At 44.7% G+C, this 22,480-nt stretch overlaps 1 protein-coding gene across 1 annotated transcript in view; it reads left to right on the forward strand.

Moving 5' to 3' along the window:
- Nucleotides 1–22,480, forward strand: part of PIK3AP1 (phosphoinositide-3-kinase adaptor protein 1) — a 93,064-nt gene that overhangs the window by 26,475 nt on the left and 44,109 nt on the right. The window contains exon 3 of the mRNA XM_004680584.2: nt 20,640–20,776. Coding sequence (XP_004680641.1) covers nt 20,640–20,776 — 137 coding nt within the window. The remainder of the gene's footprint in view (nt 1–20,639; nt 20,777–22,480) is intronic.

The raw sequence follows: 22,480 nt of genomic DNA on the forward strand, positions 1-22,480 counted from the left end.
TGATTTTTTAATTCATTGATCCTTTTTTGTGCATTGTTAAATATACAGATGTTTTTAATTGAACTACATTATTATATAGATTTTGCTTTTTACAGCTGGCTTCTTAAATCTATCTCCAGGACAACTGCTTTCTAATTGGTCCTGTTTCCACTCATACCTCTCCTGTCCATTCCCCACCAGACTGACAGAATGACTTTCCTGAAACCCAGTGGAAGGATTGATGATTGAATAAAGTCCAGACTCCATAACATGACAGCTCAAAGCTCTCTACCACTAGCCCTTGCTAACTTCTGCAGTTTTATTGGAGTATTCCTTAGATTTTTTCTTTGCTAGTAGAAAATCATTCTGACTTCTGAACAAAACCTATGCATGTCCCCAACATTACCCCAGACAGGTAAATGTGCAGCTCCTGTGGTTAACATGTGTGTATGTGGCGACCTCTAAACCCAGACTTCTCAGCGCCCTTCCTTGTCTCAAGCCCCAGAGTCTGACCTGCTGCATATTTTAGTTTAGGACATTTGTCTTAGTTATGGGCCTGCAAACCAATACTTTAAAAAAATAAATAATTGGTAACTTTTTGTTAGCCTTTCCTGGAGGAAATTAATTCCATAAGTCTAGTAACTTCTTGGTGATATGTCCTGAATGGTGCCTCTCTGATTCCTGGACCTTGCACCTTGGAGCACCCATTTTGGAAAGCTGGCTCTTGTAGCTTTCCTGCCCTTTTCCATGGTGAACATAGTAGGCCTTCTCCTGTTGATCTTTTTGTCTTTGCTCTGGAGTCATTTGAGTGTTTAGATCTCCATGACCCAAAGATTGGGAGGTCTTTGAAAACTGAAGCAAGAAGATAAATGAGCAGACAGCTGTAGATGAGCTAAGTTAGAAAGCAAGCCGCAAAACGAAAGACATCCAGGTGGGTCATTGCACTGTCTAGTTTAGTGTCTGACACATAGTAAGTGCTCAATAAACTCTTTGTTCCTGAAAGCCGGTCAGTTATGACAGTTCCCTCAGCACAGGGGATGAGGAAGAGAGGCAGTTATTCCCATTGCAGGAGACCCAGAGTCCACTGCCTGTAGTCAGCCTAGCTTTGGAGAGCTTTGGAGAGGACAGTCAGAAGCCTTTCTTGCCATCTATACTCTTCCTTGCTACAGAGTTGGGGAGTTTTGGGGGCACAGAACAGAGTTGGGGAGGTTTGGAGATGCAGAAAAGTAAATATTTACAAAAAAATGGGGTTCAAATATATGGCAAACATGATTTTTACAACTATTTTTAAAATAGTTGGTTTTTTATCAAAACCAAAATATATGGTCCTGATAAAGGCCTTTGGGGCTCAGTGGGACTGGGAACCCAGAGTCATGAAGAGCCACTGAATGCAGTGTTGAGACGAGGATCTCAGGAGGAAAACTTGGGCTCCAAGGGCCACTGGGAAAGTAACCTAATGTTCCCGGACCTCTCTGCAAATGTAGATAATGACAGAGCAAGATGAAACGAGAGAATCACTGTAGGACGGGTGGCACAGCATTCTGTGCGCTACATGTTCCGCAGCTATGAGTCACTACTGCATTGATAGGTCTCTACATCTTGAGTTTAATGACCACTCAAAGGCCACACTGGGAACATATTAGTTTCGACAGTGGTCGTGTAAAAAACTCTAAAAAAAAAAAATCAAGATATAAATAAATCACAAGGTGAATTATGTGGCTTTTGTGGATATATTTATTTCTATTTTTCAAAAGAGTAAGTCTACAGCCCTAAGAAACTCAATGTGACATTCTTTGCTTCCTTTGACCACAAAAGCCACATGTCTGCAACATTATCAGTAGGTTGTGCTGGGGAGATTGTGATCTTTTTACTGATCTATTAAAAAAGCAAAAAAGAAACAAAAAGCTAAGAACTCCGCAGTTAGTTGCAAGACATATGTTAGGCTTTTTAACTCAGGAAAGGATTTGAACCTTATCCTTACCTTATTTGCTAATTGGCAACTAACAGCTGTCAGAGGATGTCGCCTTAAAGGCTCTGATTTCCGGTTTTTCTGATCCTATTTTGGTTTCCCACTTTTTATACTTCTTGGTGTGTTTTCTGCAATGTGGATTATACTGGCTTTTATCTTAACGTGGTTGGCTCTTATCTTTTGCAGTTATATGAAGGTACGCATTCTTGCTTCGGCTCTACCAGTTGTGCCTCAGATTTTCCTTAACGTTGCTACATGGGTCCGTTGGTCTTTCATGCACTGGGGTTTCCTTTATGATTATTCTGCACACTCTCCCAGGTGGATGTGTCTCCCTTCTCTCCCTCTGTCACAGTGCAGGCCGGTGGATATACTGTACAGTGCAGGCCTCCTGCTCACAGACCCAACTTTGTAAGTGGATACAGGCATCTTTTCTCACTGGGCTGGGACTGACCTCATCACTGGCCTCCCACAGTGCTCTAGGTATCTACCTCCATTCCTGTGGGGCTGGCACTTGAGAGGAAACCAGCATTCCATTCCTGGTCTAGCACCTCTCCTGATTTAGATAATATGTAAGACTTTTTATTTTTATATATATATTCGGCAACTAGTTAAAAAAAACATTTCTACAGGCCCTCTATGGTGGCATAGCCGGTTAAAGCACTTCAGCACAGCTGCTCCAGTGTGAGTTTGATCCTGGCCCTGGGGTGACCCACATGGCACGGCAGACCTCCCCTGACCCACCTGCTGCTTCCCTCAGCAGTGTGCTTCGCCAGTCTGCCTGTTCTGCTCCCCACTATCTCTGGTGAATCCTCTCACTGCCCCTACACCTCTGGCATGTACCCCAGTTCTGTATGCATGAAATAAAGTCAGTGTAAAAACAACAACAACTGGTTCTCCTATCCCACCACACCCTTGTTCACAGTGCCTAAAAAGCTATGACAATGATCTTGAATGGAAAAGAATTACTGAGAACTTTCAAGAGCTCCCTTTTCTTGACTTTCACCACAACAGACTGGGAGCTCCATTTGGGGTAGCCTTCCTTATCATTGAGTAGAATTTGGCCATAGCTCCATCTGGTTCCAGTGTATTGGGAATAAGTCAGGCATTTTCAGAATCTCAAAATGAATATCCTCCGGTGAGGTCTGCCAGGTCTCAGTGATAACAAAGGGCATTATTGGCCCTCAGTCCAGATTGGGCAGCCCTGGGAGGCATCAGCTCCTATCTCTAGACACATCTACATGTTCATTCTGAGAAAATGCATTAAGATTTCCCTGACATTTTGATATAAAGCATCTGCCATACTATGGACTTAGAGAAGTAAAGACCTAGCATTCTCATGTGAAACCTGACTCATCTTTATGAGTCTCAGCTCTCAGCATATGGTGGCATCTAGTGCACAATAAATACTTGATGAATAAATAAGTGAACTATTGCAGTTGCTTGGCATATTACTACACTATAATTGGCTTTAAATAAGCAAGGTTAAATTATTTAGCTTATGGAAAGTGATTTAACTTCATTGTCACAATTGTCAATATAACCACATTGCCCACTTTCTGGGACTGTCAGTAGTGAGGGAATGAGACTCATAACGTGAGGAGATGGGTGTGCCTTGATTTGTTAGTGAGGTTAGTGTCACAGATTTTGGCATGGTAAAACTCTATAAAGCTCTCCTTCCTTGCCTTTTTAAAATCTGAAATACATTTCCTTCAGCTGTAAATACCTAGGACCTCTCTTGTGGCTTCCTACTCTAGAATAAGAAAAAATCAGACCTCTTTGGGAAAGGGGTGATCCTCTTTTTTTCTAAAGGATATTCTCCATTACCTTTGCAGATCCCCAGGCGACCTTGAGCCATATTTGTGATTGAATAGATCTTCTGTTGTCCATAGGTGAATCTTAACAACTTTAGATCTGTTGGCAATTGCACATTGAATAGTCAAGTGGAATTTTGCTTTATTTTATTTTCTAAAACATGACACAAATATCCTTCTTGAAATCAGCAGTCTTCCATCCTAGTTCAGGGTCATAATCTGGGGGTACATTTCAAGGGTTGGCACTCAGACAAGCAAAGCTTATTCTGATTTTTAGCAATTCCCAGCTTTCAGCTGAATCTTGAAGACTTTAGTAATGGATGGTCACAATTGAGGGAGGAAGTATATAGTGCTAACTGTCTAGAAACCACTTCAAATGTCTGTTTTTAGAAGCTTGTTACAGTCTCTTCAATGTTGTTTTTAAAAATAGATTTTTAATGGTTATCTTCTGAATAGCTTGGATTTGCAACTGAAGAAAAAAAGTAGCTCTGTTAAAAAAAAAGTCAATTTTACCAGAGGGAGAAAAGTTGTATCTAATTCTGTGCTATGGTTGCTATGGTAATGATTGAATGTAAATTTCAGTTTACCTTAAACCCTGCTAAGGTTTTGATTACAGAGCAGAGATAAGGCTTGGTGTCAGCTGGTGAGGTATCTAAAAATCATCTATTAATGGAGACAAAGAGAAAAAAACGGATGAGGTCACACAGTTCTCTGGGTATAATGTCAGCACAGACTTGATCTCGTAACAGTGACCAAGGCAGAGCAAATTAGAATAGGAAACAAAAAATGTTCCTCTTTTCCCTTCATAGTTTTTTCTTTCTTTTTTTTTCTTTTTGAGAAAACTGAAGAGAGGGTGCTTCCACAAAAAGAAGATAGTTCTTGCAAAGGTGAACTCCCCATATCAGTTTTACTGGTTTGGCTGAGAGAAAGAATATTCAAACATCAGATGTAAGCGCTGGGCAGAGTGAACTTTGAAGACCCTCCAGCCACATTTTCCGTCTTTTGAGGCTTGCTCTTAGTAGCAAGAAGCAAAAAAAATATGGCTGAGGAGTTCATATAAAACATCACCATTTCGGGCCCTCCCTGGTGGCGCAGCGGGTTAAAGCACAGCACTAAGAAGCTAAAGCCACTGCAGCATGAGTTCGATCCCCGTCTGCCCTGGAGGTGATCCACATGGCGCGACAGACCTCTCCTGACCCGCCAGCTGCTCCCCTCAGCAGTGTACTTCGTCAGTCGGCCTGTTCTGCTCCCCACTCTGTCTCTGGTGAAGTCTCTCACCACCCCTGTGCCTCTTGCCTATACGCTAGTTCTGTGTGCATAAATAGATAAATCTTTAAAAAAAAAAAACAAAAACAAACAAAAAAAATCACCATTTCTCTAAAGTTTTAGGCAATGGACTTGTGAATCCATGTGGAGAGCAGACTTTTACCTTTTAAATTAAAGAAGAAACCATGAAGGATCAGTGAGTAATAGAACTAATTAGGAGCAGGTATTTACTGATAGCTTACTCTTTAGTGCTGTCTACTTAATTCCTTAGTATTTATGTGTAGTTGCTTTAATAGTAGCTCCTTCAGAGTTTTATATATTTATTCTTTATAATTTGTTTATGTGTAGTTTTTAAAATGCAACAGAGTGAGAAAGCATACTGATTGTTTTCTATTCATCCATTTCCGTTTTCCATCCACAGAAATTAGGCCTTCAAGTGTCTGGACAAAATGCCAAGTCATCACTGTCCACTTGGCTAATTGCAGGCCCAAGCAGAGAAGTCAGCCATGGGCAACCCATACTGTGGGCTCTCACAGTAATTTTCAGAATCCCAGTGCAAGTTGCCACTACCCACGTGCTAAGTAAGCCCAGGAAGAGCCAAACTGGCTCTTACGTAACCTGCTAGCCCCTTTAATTAGCCTTTCCCATGTAACTCACTGCTCAGCAGCTCTGTGGTGCCGCACCTTCATATTCAGAGCTACTCAGACGGACCATGGAGACACCCTAGTCGAGCCCTCCTTTTGTTTAACTAGTTTCCAGAAAAATCTTTCTCTTCACCAGTCTCCTAAACCTAGTCAAAATCTCCTCTTCCAAGTGGCTGACATTATTCTAGCATGGTTCATCCTCAAAGGAGTGCCTGGTGGAATGCCAGAGACTCCAGTTTTGGATTTGCTGTTCAGTTTATTCTTTGACTTTGAGGTATATACAAAAATCAGACATCAAATTTGCCTCCAACAAAGTTCATGTTAAAATCTGAACCCCTCATTTCTCAGAATTTGACTGTATTTGGAGATACAGTCTTTAAAAGGGTAATTAAGGTTCAGGTGAGGCCATTGGAGAGGGTCCTAACCCAGTTTGGCTGGTATCCTTGTAAGAAGAGGAGATTAGGACTTGGGCAAGTGTGTGTACAGAGGATAGATCATGTGAGGACAAGAAGCAAGCCAAGGAGAAAGGCTCCAGAAGCAACCAAACCTGTTGACATGTTGATCTTGGACTTCTAGCCCTCCAAACTGAGAAAACAGGCTTCTACTGTTTAGGCCTTCCAGTCTGTGATGTATAGATGGCTGACATTTGTAGATAGTTGGGCAGCATTATTCAAAGTTTTATTGATCTAGTTCAATAGGGATAATCTTAAATTCTGCTCTTAGGTCCATAGAAGCAATTCAACTAGTGCTGCATGGCAAAAATCCAGCATGGCATTAACTTGAGAAAATGAACTGCAGGTTACAGTTGACAACTTGCTAGATAAGAAACCAGCAGGGTGATATTATCCCTAAAAGCTATTACAATTTAAACTGTGCTAATTAAAAACAATGCTCCCAGTCTTAGAATATTATACTTTCATTATATGCTACAAAGAACTGTGTTTCCTTTCCGGTGCACCTTTTTTTGGAGGAAATGGACTGAATAAAGTCTAGAAAGGGATAGCCAGAGAGTTTGGAAAATGGACGAGCAAGACTGCAGAAAGGATTGTGAGCGTGGTCTCCATTACAGGGTAAGGCAGAGAGCCCCTTAAAGACAAGGTTCCTGGGAGGCAGGAATGATAGACACGATGGTCGCAGCTCCGACATTCTTTCCATCCCGATGATTAATGGAGTCGGTGAGTACATGGCTGACAGGTACATGTGACACATTGGAACAGCCAGAGTTGAAGGCAGAGTATATAGTCCATGCTTGGAGGACTACTTTCCTCTTTTTCCTCTGGACCTTGTGGAGCTGCAGCTGCCACAGCCACAGCTACCAGCCTGAGACTGAGCTCAAGCTGAACATGCTAGAACAGAGATGGAAAGAAGCCGGGGCTTTCCGGAGGCTGCTGAATCCTTACCTCAGTCCGCCCCCAAACCCACCCAACGGCTGACTCTGAGAGGTAAATGACTGTATTGTCTAAGGCATTTTGCACTAGGATTTCTTTTATTTGCAGTAGAACCATATTAACAGATTCTTCAGGGTTGGGCTGAAGATAAGGATGAGCTTTCCTAGATAACTGAAAGGCCCCATTGGTAGTGCTTTCCTGAATGTTCCAATGGAAGTTGACCAAGATTTTTTTTAAAAAATGTTAAGTGCCATTTTGCTCTCAATTATTCTTAAGTTCCCTTCAAACCCTGATGATCTAAGATTCAAAAATAATTCTCAGTAAGGTGTGAGTGATCACAAAGTTGAAACTTTACCCAGGGCATTTGCATTACCTCCATTGTGATAACTCAGACAAAGCTTTTCTTAGTAGAGTGTGGAGGTGGGGGAGGTTTTTGTGCACGAGAGCCTTCCAGGTGCCCTTGTCCACTTCATAGAAGTGTGTCATTCTCCTCCTTCTCCAATCGGGGCGGGGGTGGGGGGGGTGGTCTGTGTCTGACGCCCCTGCTTTTGGAAGATTGTTGAACCCTGACCATAGAGGAAATAAACCATGTTGTGACGGCTGGGTTTGCAAAACCCAGCATTCAAAGGGACTGCAACAGCATAGAGAGGAAAACTGAAAAAGAGCAGGGGCTTGCGGATTGTGGGCTATTACCAGGAGGGGCACAGAAGCTGACGAGAGTGTGGGAGAAAGACAAAAAGCTGCCAAAAGTCACACGGAAGTGCTTTTCAACACACACTCCCTTTTGCCAAACACCCCCTTCCTGTGGGTCATATTACAGAAAGAGTAGTCTAAAATTGATAAATGTAAAATTACAATAGATTACTGCCGGCTCTAAGAGCTGCACGATGTCCTCATACGGCATCATCACTCTCGCTGGACGTTTGCAAACACTTGCCTCCCGCTGAGAAAACACCAGTTGGTTGGGATAGAGTTTTCTTGATTCTGATTGCGTGTTGATTAGTTTTCTAGTGGTTCCAATAAGTAGATAGAAGGCAACAGTGGAAAGTGTTTTGATCTGACACTCTGGACCTTGAACCAGAAAGTGTGCTCTCCCTGTGAGTGTCTTGCTGGACACACAACCAAGCTGGCTTCTTGGGCAGAATTTCCCACAGGCACCTTTTTGTGCTCAGTGAGAATGTAGTTGGTTGGCAAGGCTGGTGGAAAGTCATTTACAGAGTCAGGGCTGGACAGGACCCTGAGATCACATTGCATTGTCCTCTCTTTAACAAGGTGGACAACTGTGGCGGGGGGGGGGGGGGGGGGGGGGGGGGGGGGAAGAAGTGACCGAGGAATGTTTGGGGTTGAAACAAGTGGTGAAAGGATCATTGACCTCAAGAGAGAAATTAAGAAGACCCAGGTTTGCTTCAGGGTGTGACTTTTTAAGAATTTGGACTTGCCATATTAACTGGTTTTTCAGTTTGTGAGAAGATAAGTGTAAATGAGAGGCAAGTTGATGCAGTGAGGCTAACTGCTCAGTTTGTAAGTATTTGTATGTGCGGTGGAGGTGGTGGAGGGCTTAACCAGAGTGTCTTCCTGGTGAGGGAATTCTCTCTCCTAGACTGAGTGAGGCTGGTGTCAGGATGCCTGGTGCGTCTCCAGCCTAGCTAGGAGAACCAGCGCCGAGAAGACCCACGGAGAGGCGGGTTCAGTGCTGCTACCAGCTGTCCAGCCTCTGCCTGCTGTGAAGCTTTATGTCCACTTAAGACAGTGCCTGCCTCTTCTGCAGATGGGAGGGCGCAGGCAGCTCAGGGTGGCGCTCCTCATTCCTCTGCTTCCCATCTCGGGCTGAAGCCAGGTAGCTCAAGAGTTGCCTTCCAGCATCCAACACAGAAACCTAAAATTCCCCAGAAAAGTCTGTTTAGTGGAGAATGTCATTCTGAAAGGTAGTTTTGTGAACTTTGTAGAGCTGTTAACTATTGAACAAAATCAATACATTTTAGTTTAATTTTGACTCTTTTCAGTTAGAAAAACTGAAGGTCATTCCTGCAAAGCAAAAAGGCCCCCAGAAATCCCAGTGTGTGTTTTTGATGACCTGCTGGGAAAGAGGGTAGAGAAGAAAAAAATACTGAGGTAGTAGAAGAGTGTATTGTCCAGGTTTTCTTTATGTATGTGTGTGTGTTGGGGGGAGAGGCAGTGGGGGGGGGTTGGGGGAGAAGAGTGTTCCTTCTTTAGTCATTATTGTCACCAAAGCTGGAGGGTCAGTAGGGCTGGGATACCAGAGCCAGCTAAACCAGTGCCCCTTGTCACTTCTTCCAGCAAGGGATACAGGGATACCAGGCAGATATCGGGTCCAGAAGCCAGCAGTGAGTCCAGCAAAGACTGCTACCAGTAGGTTGGTCGAGGTTTACAGAAAATCTCAGCATTAGGGTCACAGAGACAGAAACAAGTACTAAGTCTCAGGATAGGTGTTCAGAATGTATATATAGCGAAGAGTTGTCTCTCTGGAAAGTTCTGTACTACGGGGGAGATTGCTTGACCAGCATCCTTCAAAGGCAGACAGTGAGCAGGGGCAGGCTGAGGATGCTGCTGGTGAACCATGGCATGTGGTCAGAGGAGGGGGCTGTGCCAGTGATGGATTCTGGCACCATGCAACCCACCTGGCCTCCCCTCCAGGAAATAGCCAAATGAGGAAAGTCCCGATGACCTTTCGTTTGTAGACAAACTGGTTTGGTTGTTTGAAGTATGATACTGTCACACTGCCAGAAGTTTCTAGGTTTGTGCCCGTGTCCCTGTGGTAGACCCATGTAACTCAAATAAAAGCATATAACAGTGGGGGCTGTTCTTACATCCTAGTTGCTAATGGAAGTATTTCATTTGGAATAATAATAATCAGGGAAATGAAAACTGCCTGTAATGGAGTCAGACAGTGTTTGATAATAACAATCCTGAAAGCTGGAATTATGATTTCTATTTTACAAGGATAGAAAATCCTTTTGAGAGGTTGAGTGACTTGTCTAAGGTAACCAGCAGCCAGGAATCAGCCTAGATTGTTTGGACTCCAAACCCCATGGTCTAAGGGTCACCATGAATGTGGCAGCTGTGAGAGTGCTCCAGGCAGAACTCCAGCGGCCAGGACTGGAACTGACCAAGGCTGCCGGGCCACACTCTGAATCCGTTGTGGCATTTGACCAAAGTGTGCTCATGAGATGCTCCCACCTAGGGGCTGAGCATGGCAGGGGAAGCAGGGCAGGTCAGGACTCTACCAAAGGCCACGTCAACTGGAGGAGGCCCTGCCAGGCTCTCAGACTGTCCTTAGACTGCTGGGCGCTCTGCGATGCTTCCTCCCCTTCCCTCCCCTCCCCCCTCCTCGTTCAGGCTTGACCATCTGATGCTTCTCCCAGCCTCTCTCCGCATGTTTGACCCAGCTCGTTAGGTTACAAAGTCTTTGCTTGCTTAATCTCATTTTAGCACTTGCATCTCAGAAGACCTGCACAAACGCAGTGCATCATGGAGAATTTTCAGGGCAGCTTGGTTCAGCCTACTCAGCTACACTGGGGGGTTAGACAGTTTCCTGTTTCTCTCCAGACTCCATGCTAAAAGCCTCAACTGTTGAAGGCTTGCGGTGGTCTGCCCTGCGTTGTTTAGACCCCTCCCTCGAGTAACTTAGCTGGTTGATCTTATCTCACTCATCGATTCATCCATTCATGCAAGAAGCATTTATTGATTTCTCACTATGTTCTAGGCTCTGGGGATCCAAGATCAATGTCAGGGAATCTGTCCTCAAAGAAATCACAGTCTAGTGGAAGAACAATAAACAGAACTAATTGCTAATGACTCTAGTTCTTACCCTTTGTCAGATCATTTCTAAGGCATTTTGTATGAATTAACTTATACACTTATAGCTACTGCAGGAGGTCGGTGATACTGCTATCACCGACCTCCTGCTATTATTTTCACTTTGCACTTGGGGAAATGGAAGACAGAAAGGCACTTGGCAGAGTTGGGGTTTGAACGTGGTTAGCGGCCTTGTGCTCACTGCTCCACTACCTGCCCTTGCCAGCTCTGAGAGCATGGACGTGGCCGGACTTGCAGGCGTCACTGCAGCACCTTGCTGCACCCCCCTTCGCTGCTGCGTGCTGACCAGGGGTGCTCTGGTGGTAGCAGGAGACCTGTTTTGTGCTGGAGTGTCATGGATCGCTGCTCCTTCCTAATGGTGGCTGGCTCTCTGCTGTCTCCATGGCTACCTGGACCATCCCCGGGCCACTGGACACTCACTTCCTGGGTCACATTTGACTGGCTAGCTCTGGACTAGCCGAGTAGAGGCATGCACTATCCATTTCCATTTGGAAAATCATGTCATAGGAACTTTCATGCAGTGTGTGAATAAAGCCAAAAATAGCACAAACGTAAATTGTCCAGTGCTTTTCTGTTTTCAGAGAGCTTCTGCAAATTTAACATTTCATCCCCCCAAAACCTTTGTAGCAGGCAGGCAGGTCTAAATACTCTCATTTCAAAGGCAAGGAAACAGAAGCTTAGAAAGGTCATGACTACCCAGTAAGTGGATGAGGTGGCGCTGGATCAGGCCTCTTGGTGTCATTCACATCACACCCTTCCAGGACCTCTCAGTAGCTGTGTATTGCTAGAAGATGTTACTGTGATCTATCTTGCCTTCGGCGGTCCAGAGTCTTGCCTTCGGCAGCCCAGGTTTTAATCAGGGGGCAATCAGCATCTCTTGGGTTAAAAGAGTTAATTTTGGCCCATATTTATTACCTAGAATTTGGAGTGCTAGCTTTTTTTCAAGCTGACCACGGAAGATAGTCACACTCCTTCCCAAACCTGACCATACTGGAGAGCCAGGTACAGCCTTTTAGGCCAGGGGTGAGAGAAAGTCACATTTCCTAAAAATGGAAAGTGAAACTGACCAGTCCAGTTTCAAAGTTTCAGCTGGTTAGAATGGTCAGCAAAAGCGAGGCCAACAAAACCCCATCTCTGTCTTTCCTGGAAGCTTAACGACGGAGTGGTAGTGAGATAAGAGGAAAGATGTTTCTTCATAATTTCCTACGACTATTCTGCTATCAAGTTGCCTCTGGCCCCATAGCCTGGTGGGGTGAGAATAAGCTGCATTTTTGTGGCTGCCCCACACAAAGCCCATTTGTCTGCCCTCATACCAGTGTAACTAGACATTAGTGTCTGTTTAGATTAGAATTGATTCCTGAACCAGGAAGCCAAGAAGAGCCTGTTAAAGACTAGCTATTAATGGCCTCATTAAAAACCCTCCTTGTGCCATTTGAACGACATTTACATAGAGAGAGGAAGCACGTTTATAAGGGTCAGAAAGACGTGAAGAAAGAGGAAGCCTTTATGGGGGCTGTGGTATCTCCTGCTTTGTTAGCAACACTGGGGTTTCCTGAACGATGAAACAGGGGCCTGTGGGCCTGCAGACCCTCATGCCAGTGGAGAGCTTTCTCCACAGTGGTGGCCTGCGGGGTGCAGATAAACACAGCGCTGCTTCCCGAGGATCTTGATAAACTTGGCAAATGAAGCTGTACTGGGCTCGAGTAGAGATGGGCTTCTAAGGAGCCCATGTCCTTTGGTGGAGCAGCAGATTTTCCCTTAACCTTTCACGGGTTTATCTCAGAGGCTGGGGTCTTATTTCTGGAGAGCAACTACTCCTTCAGTTCGGGGACTGGTAAGGAGACCAGAGCCTTGAGTTCTGCGTGTGGTTCTACGTGAACCCAGTGGCTGATGACCTAAGGTCAGTCAGTTCACAGTCCTATGCCCTCATTTTTCCATCTGCAAAGTGGAGAGAGTCATATCTGTCACACGTGCCGAGGACATAGGCAGGAACAAATGAGAACAAACTAAACAGCACTGAGGTGCTGGGTGATGCAAGAATTCTGGAGAGATGCGCAGCAAGCCCTGTGGCTGCAGAGCTGAGGGGCACTTCCTGCAGGCTGAGCTGGGAGGGGGGCTAGAACACTACAGCCCCAGGTCTTCAGCCTGTGGGCAGATTAATCTCTGCTGGACAAGAGGAAGGTGGGCTCTTCCTCTTCTTGGTTGCCATGGCAGCCTCAGCTGTGGGTCTATTTTTGGTCATGCTGAAGAGCAGGTAGAATGACTAGGGAGGGGGAGGGAAGACCCATCATCCTTTGCTTTGAAAGCAAAACCAAACTAATACTTTGAATAGTTCTTTTAGAACAAGTAGGTACAGGCTAGATGAAAGTCTTAGAGGCCTGAGGTATCCTCTCCTCCTGTCCTCTCTTTATCCTGAACTTGGAGTACCTGGAGCAGGGTCAGGGGAATTCCCTGGTGAATGAAGGAAAATGATACCTTGTTTACGACAGCAGGAAACGACCGAGTAGATTTAGATTCTTTACCCAGAATCTTCCACTCAGCACTACCAATCACAGATGTATAGTGAAACTGGGCAACCTCAGGAACCTGCAGCTGGCACAGAGCACCTGGATGGCAACGCGGCTTGGGTGGGACAGGTGAGCCAGGCTGTGGCGGGAAAGTCAGCAGCAGGGACTGCCCTGGGAAATCACATGGGCTTCGGGGAGGATTCGTTTCTTCCTTCCTCTTTTCTATTCCCTTCTCCGTGTTTCCAGGAAGGCAGAGTGGCTACCCGGAGTTTATTTAATGTCGGAGTTGGAATAGAGCTGCAGGACGCTGCCTTTCCTTTTGTGCATCATGGAGAGGATGGTGATGAAGGTGGCAAGGACAATGATGGATATCACTTTAGCTCATACTAAGACCGCTAAAAAATCACCACCTCCTCCTTCCCCTGACCTTAGTGCCTGTAAAGCATGCAGTGGCGGGACTGTGGCATACCTGACACTCTTCCTGCCATTCTGTTAATGGCATGTGTCTTTAGTGGTAGCTGGTGACTGACAGTTGGCTGTACTTGTCTCTCTGTGGGGAGCTTTGTAAGTAAAAGGGTTTAGTTGGATAGGAAATTCAATACCCACCCAAGGTGGTGAACAAAGAAGAAAGACTCATGGGCGATGACTAAAATGAAAACGCAGTTTTGATGGCTTGCCAGGAAGCTAGCCGGAGGTGGAGTTACTGAAACTCAAGCTCTGAGTCCCACCACCGTAAACCTCTTACCCACTCCCTTCTCCCATACATTTGCAGCGGTGCAAAAGTTCCTTGGTTGGATCCTCACATTTAGAATTTGGGGACAAGGACAGGCTTGAGGTCTCTCTTTGTGTTTTCTAAGGCTATACCAATAGCCCTGACATTGATTTTCTAAGCTAATCACTAGTATAAACAAGATACACAGTTGGAGAAAGTATGAGTCTACTTGAGAAACATTTTTCCAAGTATTCTGTAAACCATGTTTATGGTGCACTCTCAGACATCAGGTTAATTATAGCATCTTTTTTGCTCATGAAAGCGACTAGAGCAGGATGTTGGCCTGGCAACACTTGTCAGCCATGAGTGTGCGTTGCATGACAATATCTGAAGACCCTGCTTGCTGAGGGTGTGAGGAACTGTCGGCCGCTTCCCTTTTCAGTTCTGACCACGCTTTACAAAAAAGCTGACAGTCTGCTAGTATGTCTGGAATTATTTTCAAAACAAAGAAAATTCTTCAACTTTTATAAAAGTGCCACTATATTTTCAACCTATACTGTGCAGAATTTTCATTTCTCATGAACACTGTTGGAGACAGCTCTTTAGCGCACAGACCAAATTCTGCATGGTTTCAGGGGCCTCCTGACAGCAGGTTTCCCTCCTTCTCCCCACTTAAAGGATGCCCTCACCTTGCTTCCGTAGCCCAGACAGGTTATTTGCCTCACCCTTTGTGCCCTCAGTCATGATTTGCCCTCCCAGGTGGGCCCTCTGACACCCTGGCCAGCATTCACGGTGCCTTTCCCGCCCTACTTGTCTTTCCTTTGGATGTCGCTTCCTTCTTTGATTCTCTGGTGGCCAGAAACTGTGTTTTAGAAACCTAGCTCAGCCATCACCATGTTCTGTTCTGAAGTTATTCCTGTTCTCGCTTGTCTGTAGACTTTGGAGAGAAGCTGCTTCTCGCCTGGGTGGTCTCCTGGTGTTCGTGAGATAGAAAAGTCTTGCCTGGCATTTCATGGGGGGGTCTAGGGATGGGCTTTGAATATTTGTTGGAGGAGTAAAGGGATGAATTAAATATTGCTTTGTTAATTTGAATGAAATATACACAGCCGAGGGGTCATGGCGCAGCTGGCCCGTGTGCTCTTGGTACCTGGGTCTGCCGCCACATTCCTCTTAGAAGAGTATTACTAATATTAATTTTTAAATTAAATGCATTTGCTTATTTTCTCACATAGTCGTTAATCTTTTTGCAGTATAATCTTAGCTGTCGTGATAAAATGGTATCAGTGTGAAGGGTTTTGCATTCTTATATATAGTAAATGCTCAACAAATGGCAGTTGCTTTTAGTAGCACCTTGGATTATACTTTCCCTAAAGTCTAGTATTACCTTAGAAGAGGAGTTGGCTGTGTACACTGAAAAAACTCTCTCAGATGTACAGACACCTCCTATACCCCTTCCCTACCTCTCTCAAAGTCTGTCAGGAAACTGCAGTCGTGAACTGAATCCTCGATGATATGCAGGAAAAAAGCAGTAAGCGCTGTGGTCTGAACACTTGCCTGGACAGTAAGGGAGGTCAGCCTAGCATCAGAGGCCCCTAGAGCACAGGGCCGCTGGCTGGTCCTGTGCCCCCTTCTCTCTACTTTAACTCCATTCTTGCAAGGTGCCTGTCATCCTAATGGCAGGACACCTGCCCAGGGCCATTGCTGTGAGCAAGGCAGCACCATCATGAGTTGGGGAGCGAAGGCCACAGCAAGTCTCCAGGCAAGGGTTAGCGATCGATGCTGCTCCCTAGCCTAGACCGTGTCCACCGAGGAGACAAGGCACAGTCACCAGAGTCTGCTCCCTGCTCTGCTTCTTGTTTGCTTGTTACATGATCTTGGCTAAGATCATAAAATGGGAATAAGATATGGATTCCTATCGCAGGGGCTTGCGTGAGGATTAAATGAGATTAACACTAGTAAGTAGTCACCCCGATTCTCAGTGAATGGTAACTTTCATCATCCCTAGTAATAACAACAGAGTGTCCCCAGATCACTTAGGCTGCTCCTGCGGCTCGGTGTGGGCCCAATTGCATCCATGTTCTCATTTCATTTAAATTCATAGTTTTTATTCAGAGCCAAGTAAGGTAGACTCCCTTGTAAAGGAAAGAGATATTTTGAACCATTAGTGTTAGTTTATTCTGATGTTGTTCAAATATGTCTAAACATATTTCACAGCTTGTATTGTTCTTTCCCAACTCCAAAAGCAAAACAAATAAGATAAAGATACAGAAATAAAATAAGTAAAAGGCAACTGACGCTAGTGAACGTGGCATGAGGACGTGGTGATGTGGTGCTCTCCTGCTTGGCCGAGGGGTCATGCCGCGGCTGGCCCGTGTGCTCTTGGTACCTGGGTCTGCCGCCACATTCCTCTTAGAAGAGTATTAATATTAATTTTTAAATTAAATGCATTTGCTTATTTTCTCACATAGTTGTTAATCTTTTTGCAGTATTCGATTTCCCCTCTTAGGTGTAGCCCCCACAGTTCTCCCACCCCCAGAGCACCTGTGATTCGTCACTGCAATCTCTTGTGCTCTTCTCCCCCCTGTTTTGGGCCCTCTCCCTCCTTTCTCTGATGTAAGGCTCCGATGAATGTTCAGCTTGCAAATTTTGTCTTTTCCCTGACCCCTTGTTCAGTTTCTCTATATTCCACCTGTAAGTGAAACTACCTAGAATTTATCTTCTGACTTATTTTGCTTAGCACGATCTCTTCCAGCTGCATGTTGCTTCAAATGGCGTGAGTGTATCGTTTTTGATCGCCAAATAGTATTCCGTTATGTGTTTGTACCACATCTTGATCCATTCACCTGTTTGGGGGAATTTGGGTTGTTTCCATATCTTGTCTGTTGTAAATAGTGTTGCAGTAGACATAGGAGTGCAGGTTTGCTTCGGATCAGTATTTTTGTCTTCTTTTGGTAGATTCCTAGGAGTGGCCACCCTGTATCTCTCTAAATAGTGTGTTCATTGGCACAAATGCCTCATTTACATTATCATCCTGCTCCTTCTCTTCTTCCTCATTAGCCTCTGACATTCAGAGCAGGATGACCCCGCTGCAGAATGATTGTAAATGCATGTACACACAAACACGGGCACCCCAGTCCTATGGCAATATCCAATTGTAACGTAGTCATCCAGAGAAGCGGGCATATTCTTGCATCCAATTTTAAAAGCATTATCTTCTACATGAAATGTCCGAACTGAAATTCTCAAAAGGTCTCTATCTGAGTACTTTTGGCAGATACCAATTTGAGAAACATTGGTTCACATCCTGCCTAGAAACTTAAAGTATTTGAAGCAGCCTCCAAAAGTAAACAAAATACAGAAAGTAGGTAAGAGCAAGGGTCTGGATGGAATGTAAGAGTGAAAAGAGCCAAAATTGTCACCGACTAGCCTGGCAGCATGAGCAAAAGGTGAAACACACCTTGTGAGCTGGTTCTTATGTCTATAAAGGAAATAGGCATGTTCTCGGAAGGCACAAACCTACTACTGCATTTGAGGAGTATTGCTGTTTGAGTCCTTTAGACTTTTAAAAATAATTTCTTTTAAAATGACTCTCAAGACCTCATAAAAGCTGAGAGGATGTTGGTAGCTTTATAGCACTGGGCACGCCATTCGTGTTTCCATGTTACTTCTCACTGGGGAGGACCTCAGATTTGCAGAGTGCTCTCATTCAGTTATTTGAGTCTGATGACAGCAAAGGTGGAGTTATCTTCAGGGAGGGAAAGGGTTGAGAGGGACTCCCACACTCAAGTGGAGCAGTTTGGGTTTCTCCCACTCTGTCATTGGGTCTCAGTGGTGCTTCTCTTGGTTGCATTTCCTTCAAAGGAAGCTGCATACGCCCATGGTTGGACCTTGGCCTGGTCTGTAATGTAAGTGATGGCGTCACTCAGTGCTACCAAAATCACCCTGCAGAGTGAATGGCCTCCTGCCTGACTTCTTGAAATGACTTAGCTGCCGATAGCTATCTAAGATGACTAAATGAATAGTCCTATTGGGAGTTGTTGCTTACATGGTCCGTCTGAACCCTGGGGGGGCACCAGTGCTGTGCTACAAGGGTCAAGCTTGTTTTTGTCAAGCTGGTAAAATGACTGATCCAAAGATTCAGTTCCTTCTTTTCTCTTCACTCCAGTATTCATTACTGAAGTGACTTTCTTACTGTGGAAAGGATGAACATAATTGAATGGCTGGAAGAAGGGAAGGAAGAAAAGAGGGAGGGGGCATGTACAATCCACATATTTTCTGTTGACTTTAAAATGTTCTTTCTTAATGTATTGATAATTGGTATCCTACAACATAAGATACATGATTTTATATCCTTCTATTTTTCTTAACATAATGCCATGCACTTTTACTTAAAACTATTTGAAAATAATATTTTTAATATTCTGTCATCAGAAAGGTTGTTTCCGTTTTTCACTGATGTAAATTTTGATTTAGCAGACATCCTGGTTCATTATCTCTGTCTGCATTTTGTATATCTATTTTCCTCCTTTAGTGAGATTTCTAGATGGAACAATTTATGTGGCCCCACGTATGAACATTTTAAAGACTCTATGTTACATGGTCACATACCTTTCCAGAAAAGTTGTAGTTCCAGTTTCAAGTGAGAGTGTCTGTCCTACCTCATCTTCAAATAGCAAACCGAGTCTACTGTCAAACATTTCCTAATTTGGAAAGGTAGAACAGCATTATGTTACTTTTATTTGCATTCCCATGATGGCACCTGTTAATGAATGGTATTTTATTTTGGGCAATTGGAAGATAATTGTATTTCTTCCTTTGCGAGTTGTCTGCTTACTGGGAATTGTGTTTTCAAAGAAATGAGTATGACTTTTTCATATATTAAAGAAATTAACATCTTGTCATATCTTTTTCAAATTTTTAACTGGTTTATGATTGGCCTTTGGAATTTTTTGTTACTTCTTTATTGAGATGTAACTTACAATTCACATAACTTAAAATTTACCCATATTTCAAAACTCACTGCGAGGAGATCACATACTTATACTGTAAATTGTATTTGAAACTGGGTTTTTTTTATTATTGCCATAGATTTTCTGCTTATTTTGAGACATTTGGTAATTTATATTTTTCTATAAAAAATGTACTGAAAGTTTTCAGATTTCTTAGCATCAAGTTTTCATATTGGTCTGCTTCTAAAAATTCTTCTACATATCTGTTATGAGTATTATTCCATTCTCATTTGGCTTAGTTATATTTTCTCTATCCTTTTTTTTTAAATTTGTAAGAGCATTGACTCTTTAGCCACCCACTATGGAGCTAGTAATTTGGGAGAAATGGAGAGTCCAGTGCTGTGGGGTTTTTAAGGCGATCACTCAGCCCCTTCCCTGGCCTGAAGGGACCTCCCTGGAGGTCCTTGCCTTATAGTTACAGCAGGGAGTGCAGCCTGTTCCCTGTCCTGACCTGGGGTCAGGGGTACAAGCCTGTGACTACACCTTTCTATTGGGACATCTCAGTGACCTGATCCACCACCCCATCTTTCTGCCATGACTGATTGGCTTGAGCTCTGCAAAGCCTAGCCTGCAGGAACCTTACCCTGTCAGCTCTATTAGATTGTGAGCTCCCAAAAGGCAGAACTGACATCTAGTTCTTACGTCCCCTCAGTCCCTAACACATTTGGCTGGCTCTGTAAGCAGTTTAGGAATGAAGATGAGTAAGCCCAAGAAAGCCACTGGAGGAAACTTCCTTCTTCTCGTAACCATTCTATTTCTTTCTCTTTGAGGAAGAGCTAATAAAACTTTACACTGTCTCCAGAAAAGTTTGGCAGATATCCTCACACAGACCATGCACATCTAGAACCTTGCACACACATGGGTTTATCAGTTGGTGGGCCCCTGCTTCTGAGCCCCTGCCTTAGAGCTCTGGTCATTTTCACCAGCTCCATCCCAGCGTCATGTGGTTCTGAGCCACACCCTCGGTACCCCAGCTTTCTTACTCTGAATCTGGGTGTGCTCTGAGGGTGTTAGCAGCAATACTGATCTGGAACCTGATTACACTATCTAAGATTTACTTCTTTTCCCTCTTGCTCTAGAGGGGGGTACATTGACCATGAGGCTGAGGAATAGTGACTTCCTGGACAGCACATATTTAACTTGTTCTTGACCCCAGCTAAGGAAAAGGAGCTCCCTTTCTTCAACACCACCAAAGCCAGTCCTGTAAGAGTGGAGGAGACACTTCTGGAAACCTATAGGTTGAGAGCAGGCCTGCCATCCTCTGGCAGAGCCTACCCAAAACTTCATGACCTTCCTCTCCACCATCATCCTCCGTGACCCTACTCTGTGGCCTATTTGGTGGTTGAATTTCCCCCACGAAGTTCTCTTTCATGATATCCTGAGTCACTCCCTTCAGCTTGTATTTGTTTGCCATTGGGGCTGTTTCCTATTTGGTAATGTTTGGGGCTTCCGTGGGGTAATGTTTGGGGCTTTCATACCCACCAGTTCTCTTTCCAGTGGTGTTCTCTGTTCCGTAGATTCTGGCTGTGACTCAGTCACTGACACTGAGACTGAGGACGAGAAGGTCCTTCCCTACTCCAAGCAGCAGAGACTGTCACCAGAGCCTTCACCTGGGAACCTGATGGTGGTGCAGCCAGACCGCATCCGCTGTGGGGTAGGTGCTCCTGGGCCGGTGTGTGGGTGTGTTTGTGGTGGTAAAGGGAGCAGGGTTCTCCTCTTGCACGTCAGTGTAATTCCAGCCTTGCTGTGGAGTTTCCCTGTAGGTTAGCTACCTTGGGAACCCTGGTACCCGGGCCTAGGCCATACTTCACTCTAAGTCAAAGGAAAATGAGCCCAGAGTGCTGCTCAAACTAAGAATTTTAGTTCACAGATCAAAAATGTAGAATATGTGGGAGAACTGAGTGAGCCTTACTGACACTTATACCAACCATGGAGTAGATTTGTTTTTGCCAGCCCAGTGCTGGGAGGAAGGAGCTGCAGGCCATTTTGAGAGCTTGCTTCTTTGTTGACTGACCAATGGTCAATGAGAGACTGGAAGCTTGATGGCTGAAAATTGCTCGTTGATATTGCTGGCTAGAGGGTTAAGATAAATGCATAAGGCAGCTAACATTTCGGGTTGGGGATGGATGGTTTGGGATGGATGGCTTGAACGTGATGGCCCATCCATGGGCCCCTAGCATTTCATCCTGACATAGTATTTAAGACTCACATTATTTTTCCTTTCCCAATGAAAAATGCGTGGTATTAATGATAATTCAGAGCAGCAAAATGCTTCCTGTGGGTGCCAGTCCTTTGCTAAATTTTCCACCTGGGACTTGAGACAACAGGATGGGAGAGCTTTGGCAACGGGGGATTCTAGCTTCCTCGCACTGCGAGTGGTTTTCTGCGAAGCCCAAGGCAATGAGGCATGGAAAAGGGCCTCCTACAAGTAGGTAGCTACATTCATAGATATGTTTGGTTTGGAAGGCCCAGTGTTTTACAAATTAGGCGTGAAAATTGGTGTTTCCATCTTCCATTGAATCAGAATCTGACAATATAGGCCTGAGATGGGTTGCAGCCCGTCAGCTATCACTGTATCCTTCAGTTCCCTCCACTCTCCTTTCTTTATTGTCAGCCTCCTTCATGCCTTGCCTTAGCGCCAGGCCTCTGTGGACATTTCCGCTTTCAGTGTCCCCGTATTCCCTCGTATGTCCCTCTGCCCCTCTGTCCCTAGTTCATGCTGCTTGCAGGTGAGGTTGTTGGACTAAAGAATTGTGCCCTCCCCATGCCTCCCTGAAACTGCAGACTTTGTTCCTTCCCTTCCTGGCTCCCCACTCACCCAGGATTCTCCTTGTTGCACACTTTGGGTTTCTGGGTTCCGGACTGGCTGGGCTGAGTTTGGATCCTGAGTGTCAGTAGAGAAGGTGTTTTCCTTCTTTCTGGCATCCTATACTCTGTGGAAGAAAGAGCTGTTAGCAAGGCAGGGCCTGCGGTGGGAATTAGACCAACCATGGATGTGTTCGCGTTTAGCTTTGCAGCTCCCAGGAGCCAGGGTCATGCCCCCTTTCCTGGTGTGAAGTTGTGACTGTTGTCTTGAAGGGCTAGTAGGAGGATTTAGTGGAATTGAGGTTGAACATAGGGATTAGTGGAGGCCAGAAACTTTCTTTCCTTTCCCCTATTTTTTGGAGGACCTATCTTTTCCAGTTCAAAGTCTTGAGAGGTCCATATCCCAGCTCAGCCAGCAAAACGAAACAAGAAAATCCCATCTGGTGTCTCAGCAAGAGATCCCAAAACAAGATATTCAGATTAACCAGTGTCTTGGGAAAATCAATTCTTTAGTAAGTTATTTTTGTGCAATCAAGAACAGCATAAGGAGCAA

This window comes from Condylura cristata, unplaced genomic scaffold (assembly GCF_000260355.1).
Source record: "Condylura cristata isolate star-nosed mole 26May11 unplaced genomic scaffold, ConCri1.0 scaffold00011, whole genome shotgun sequence".
NCBI classification, from domain to species: Eukaryota; Metazoa; Chordata; class Mammalia; order Eulipotyphla; family Talpidae; genus Condylura; species Condylura cristata.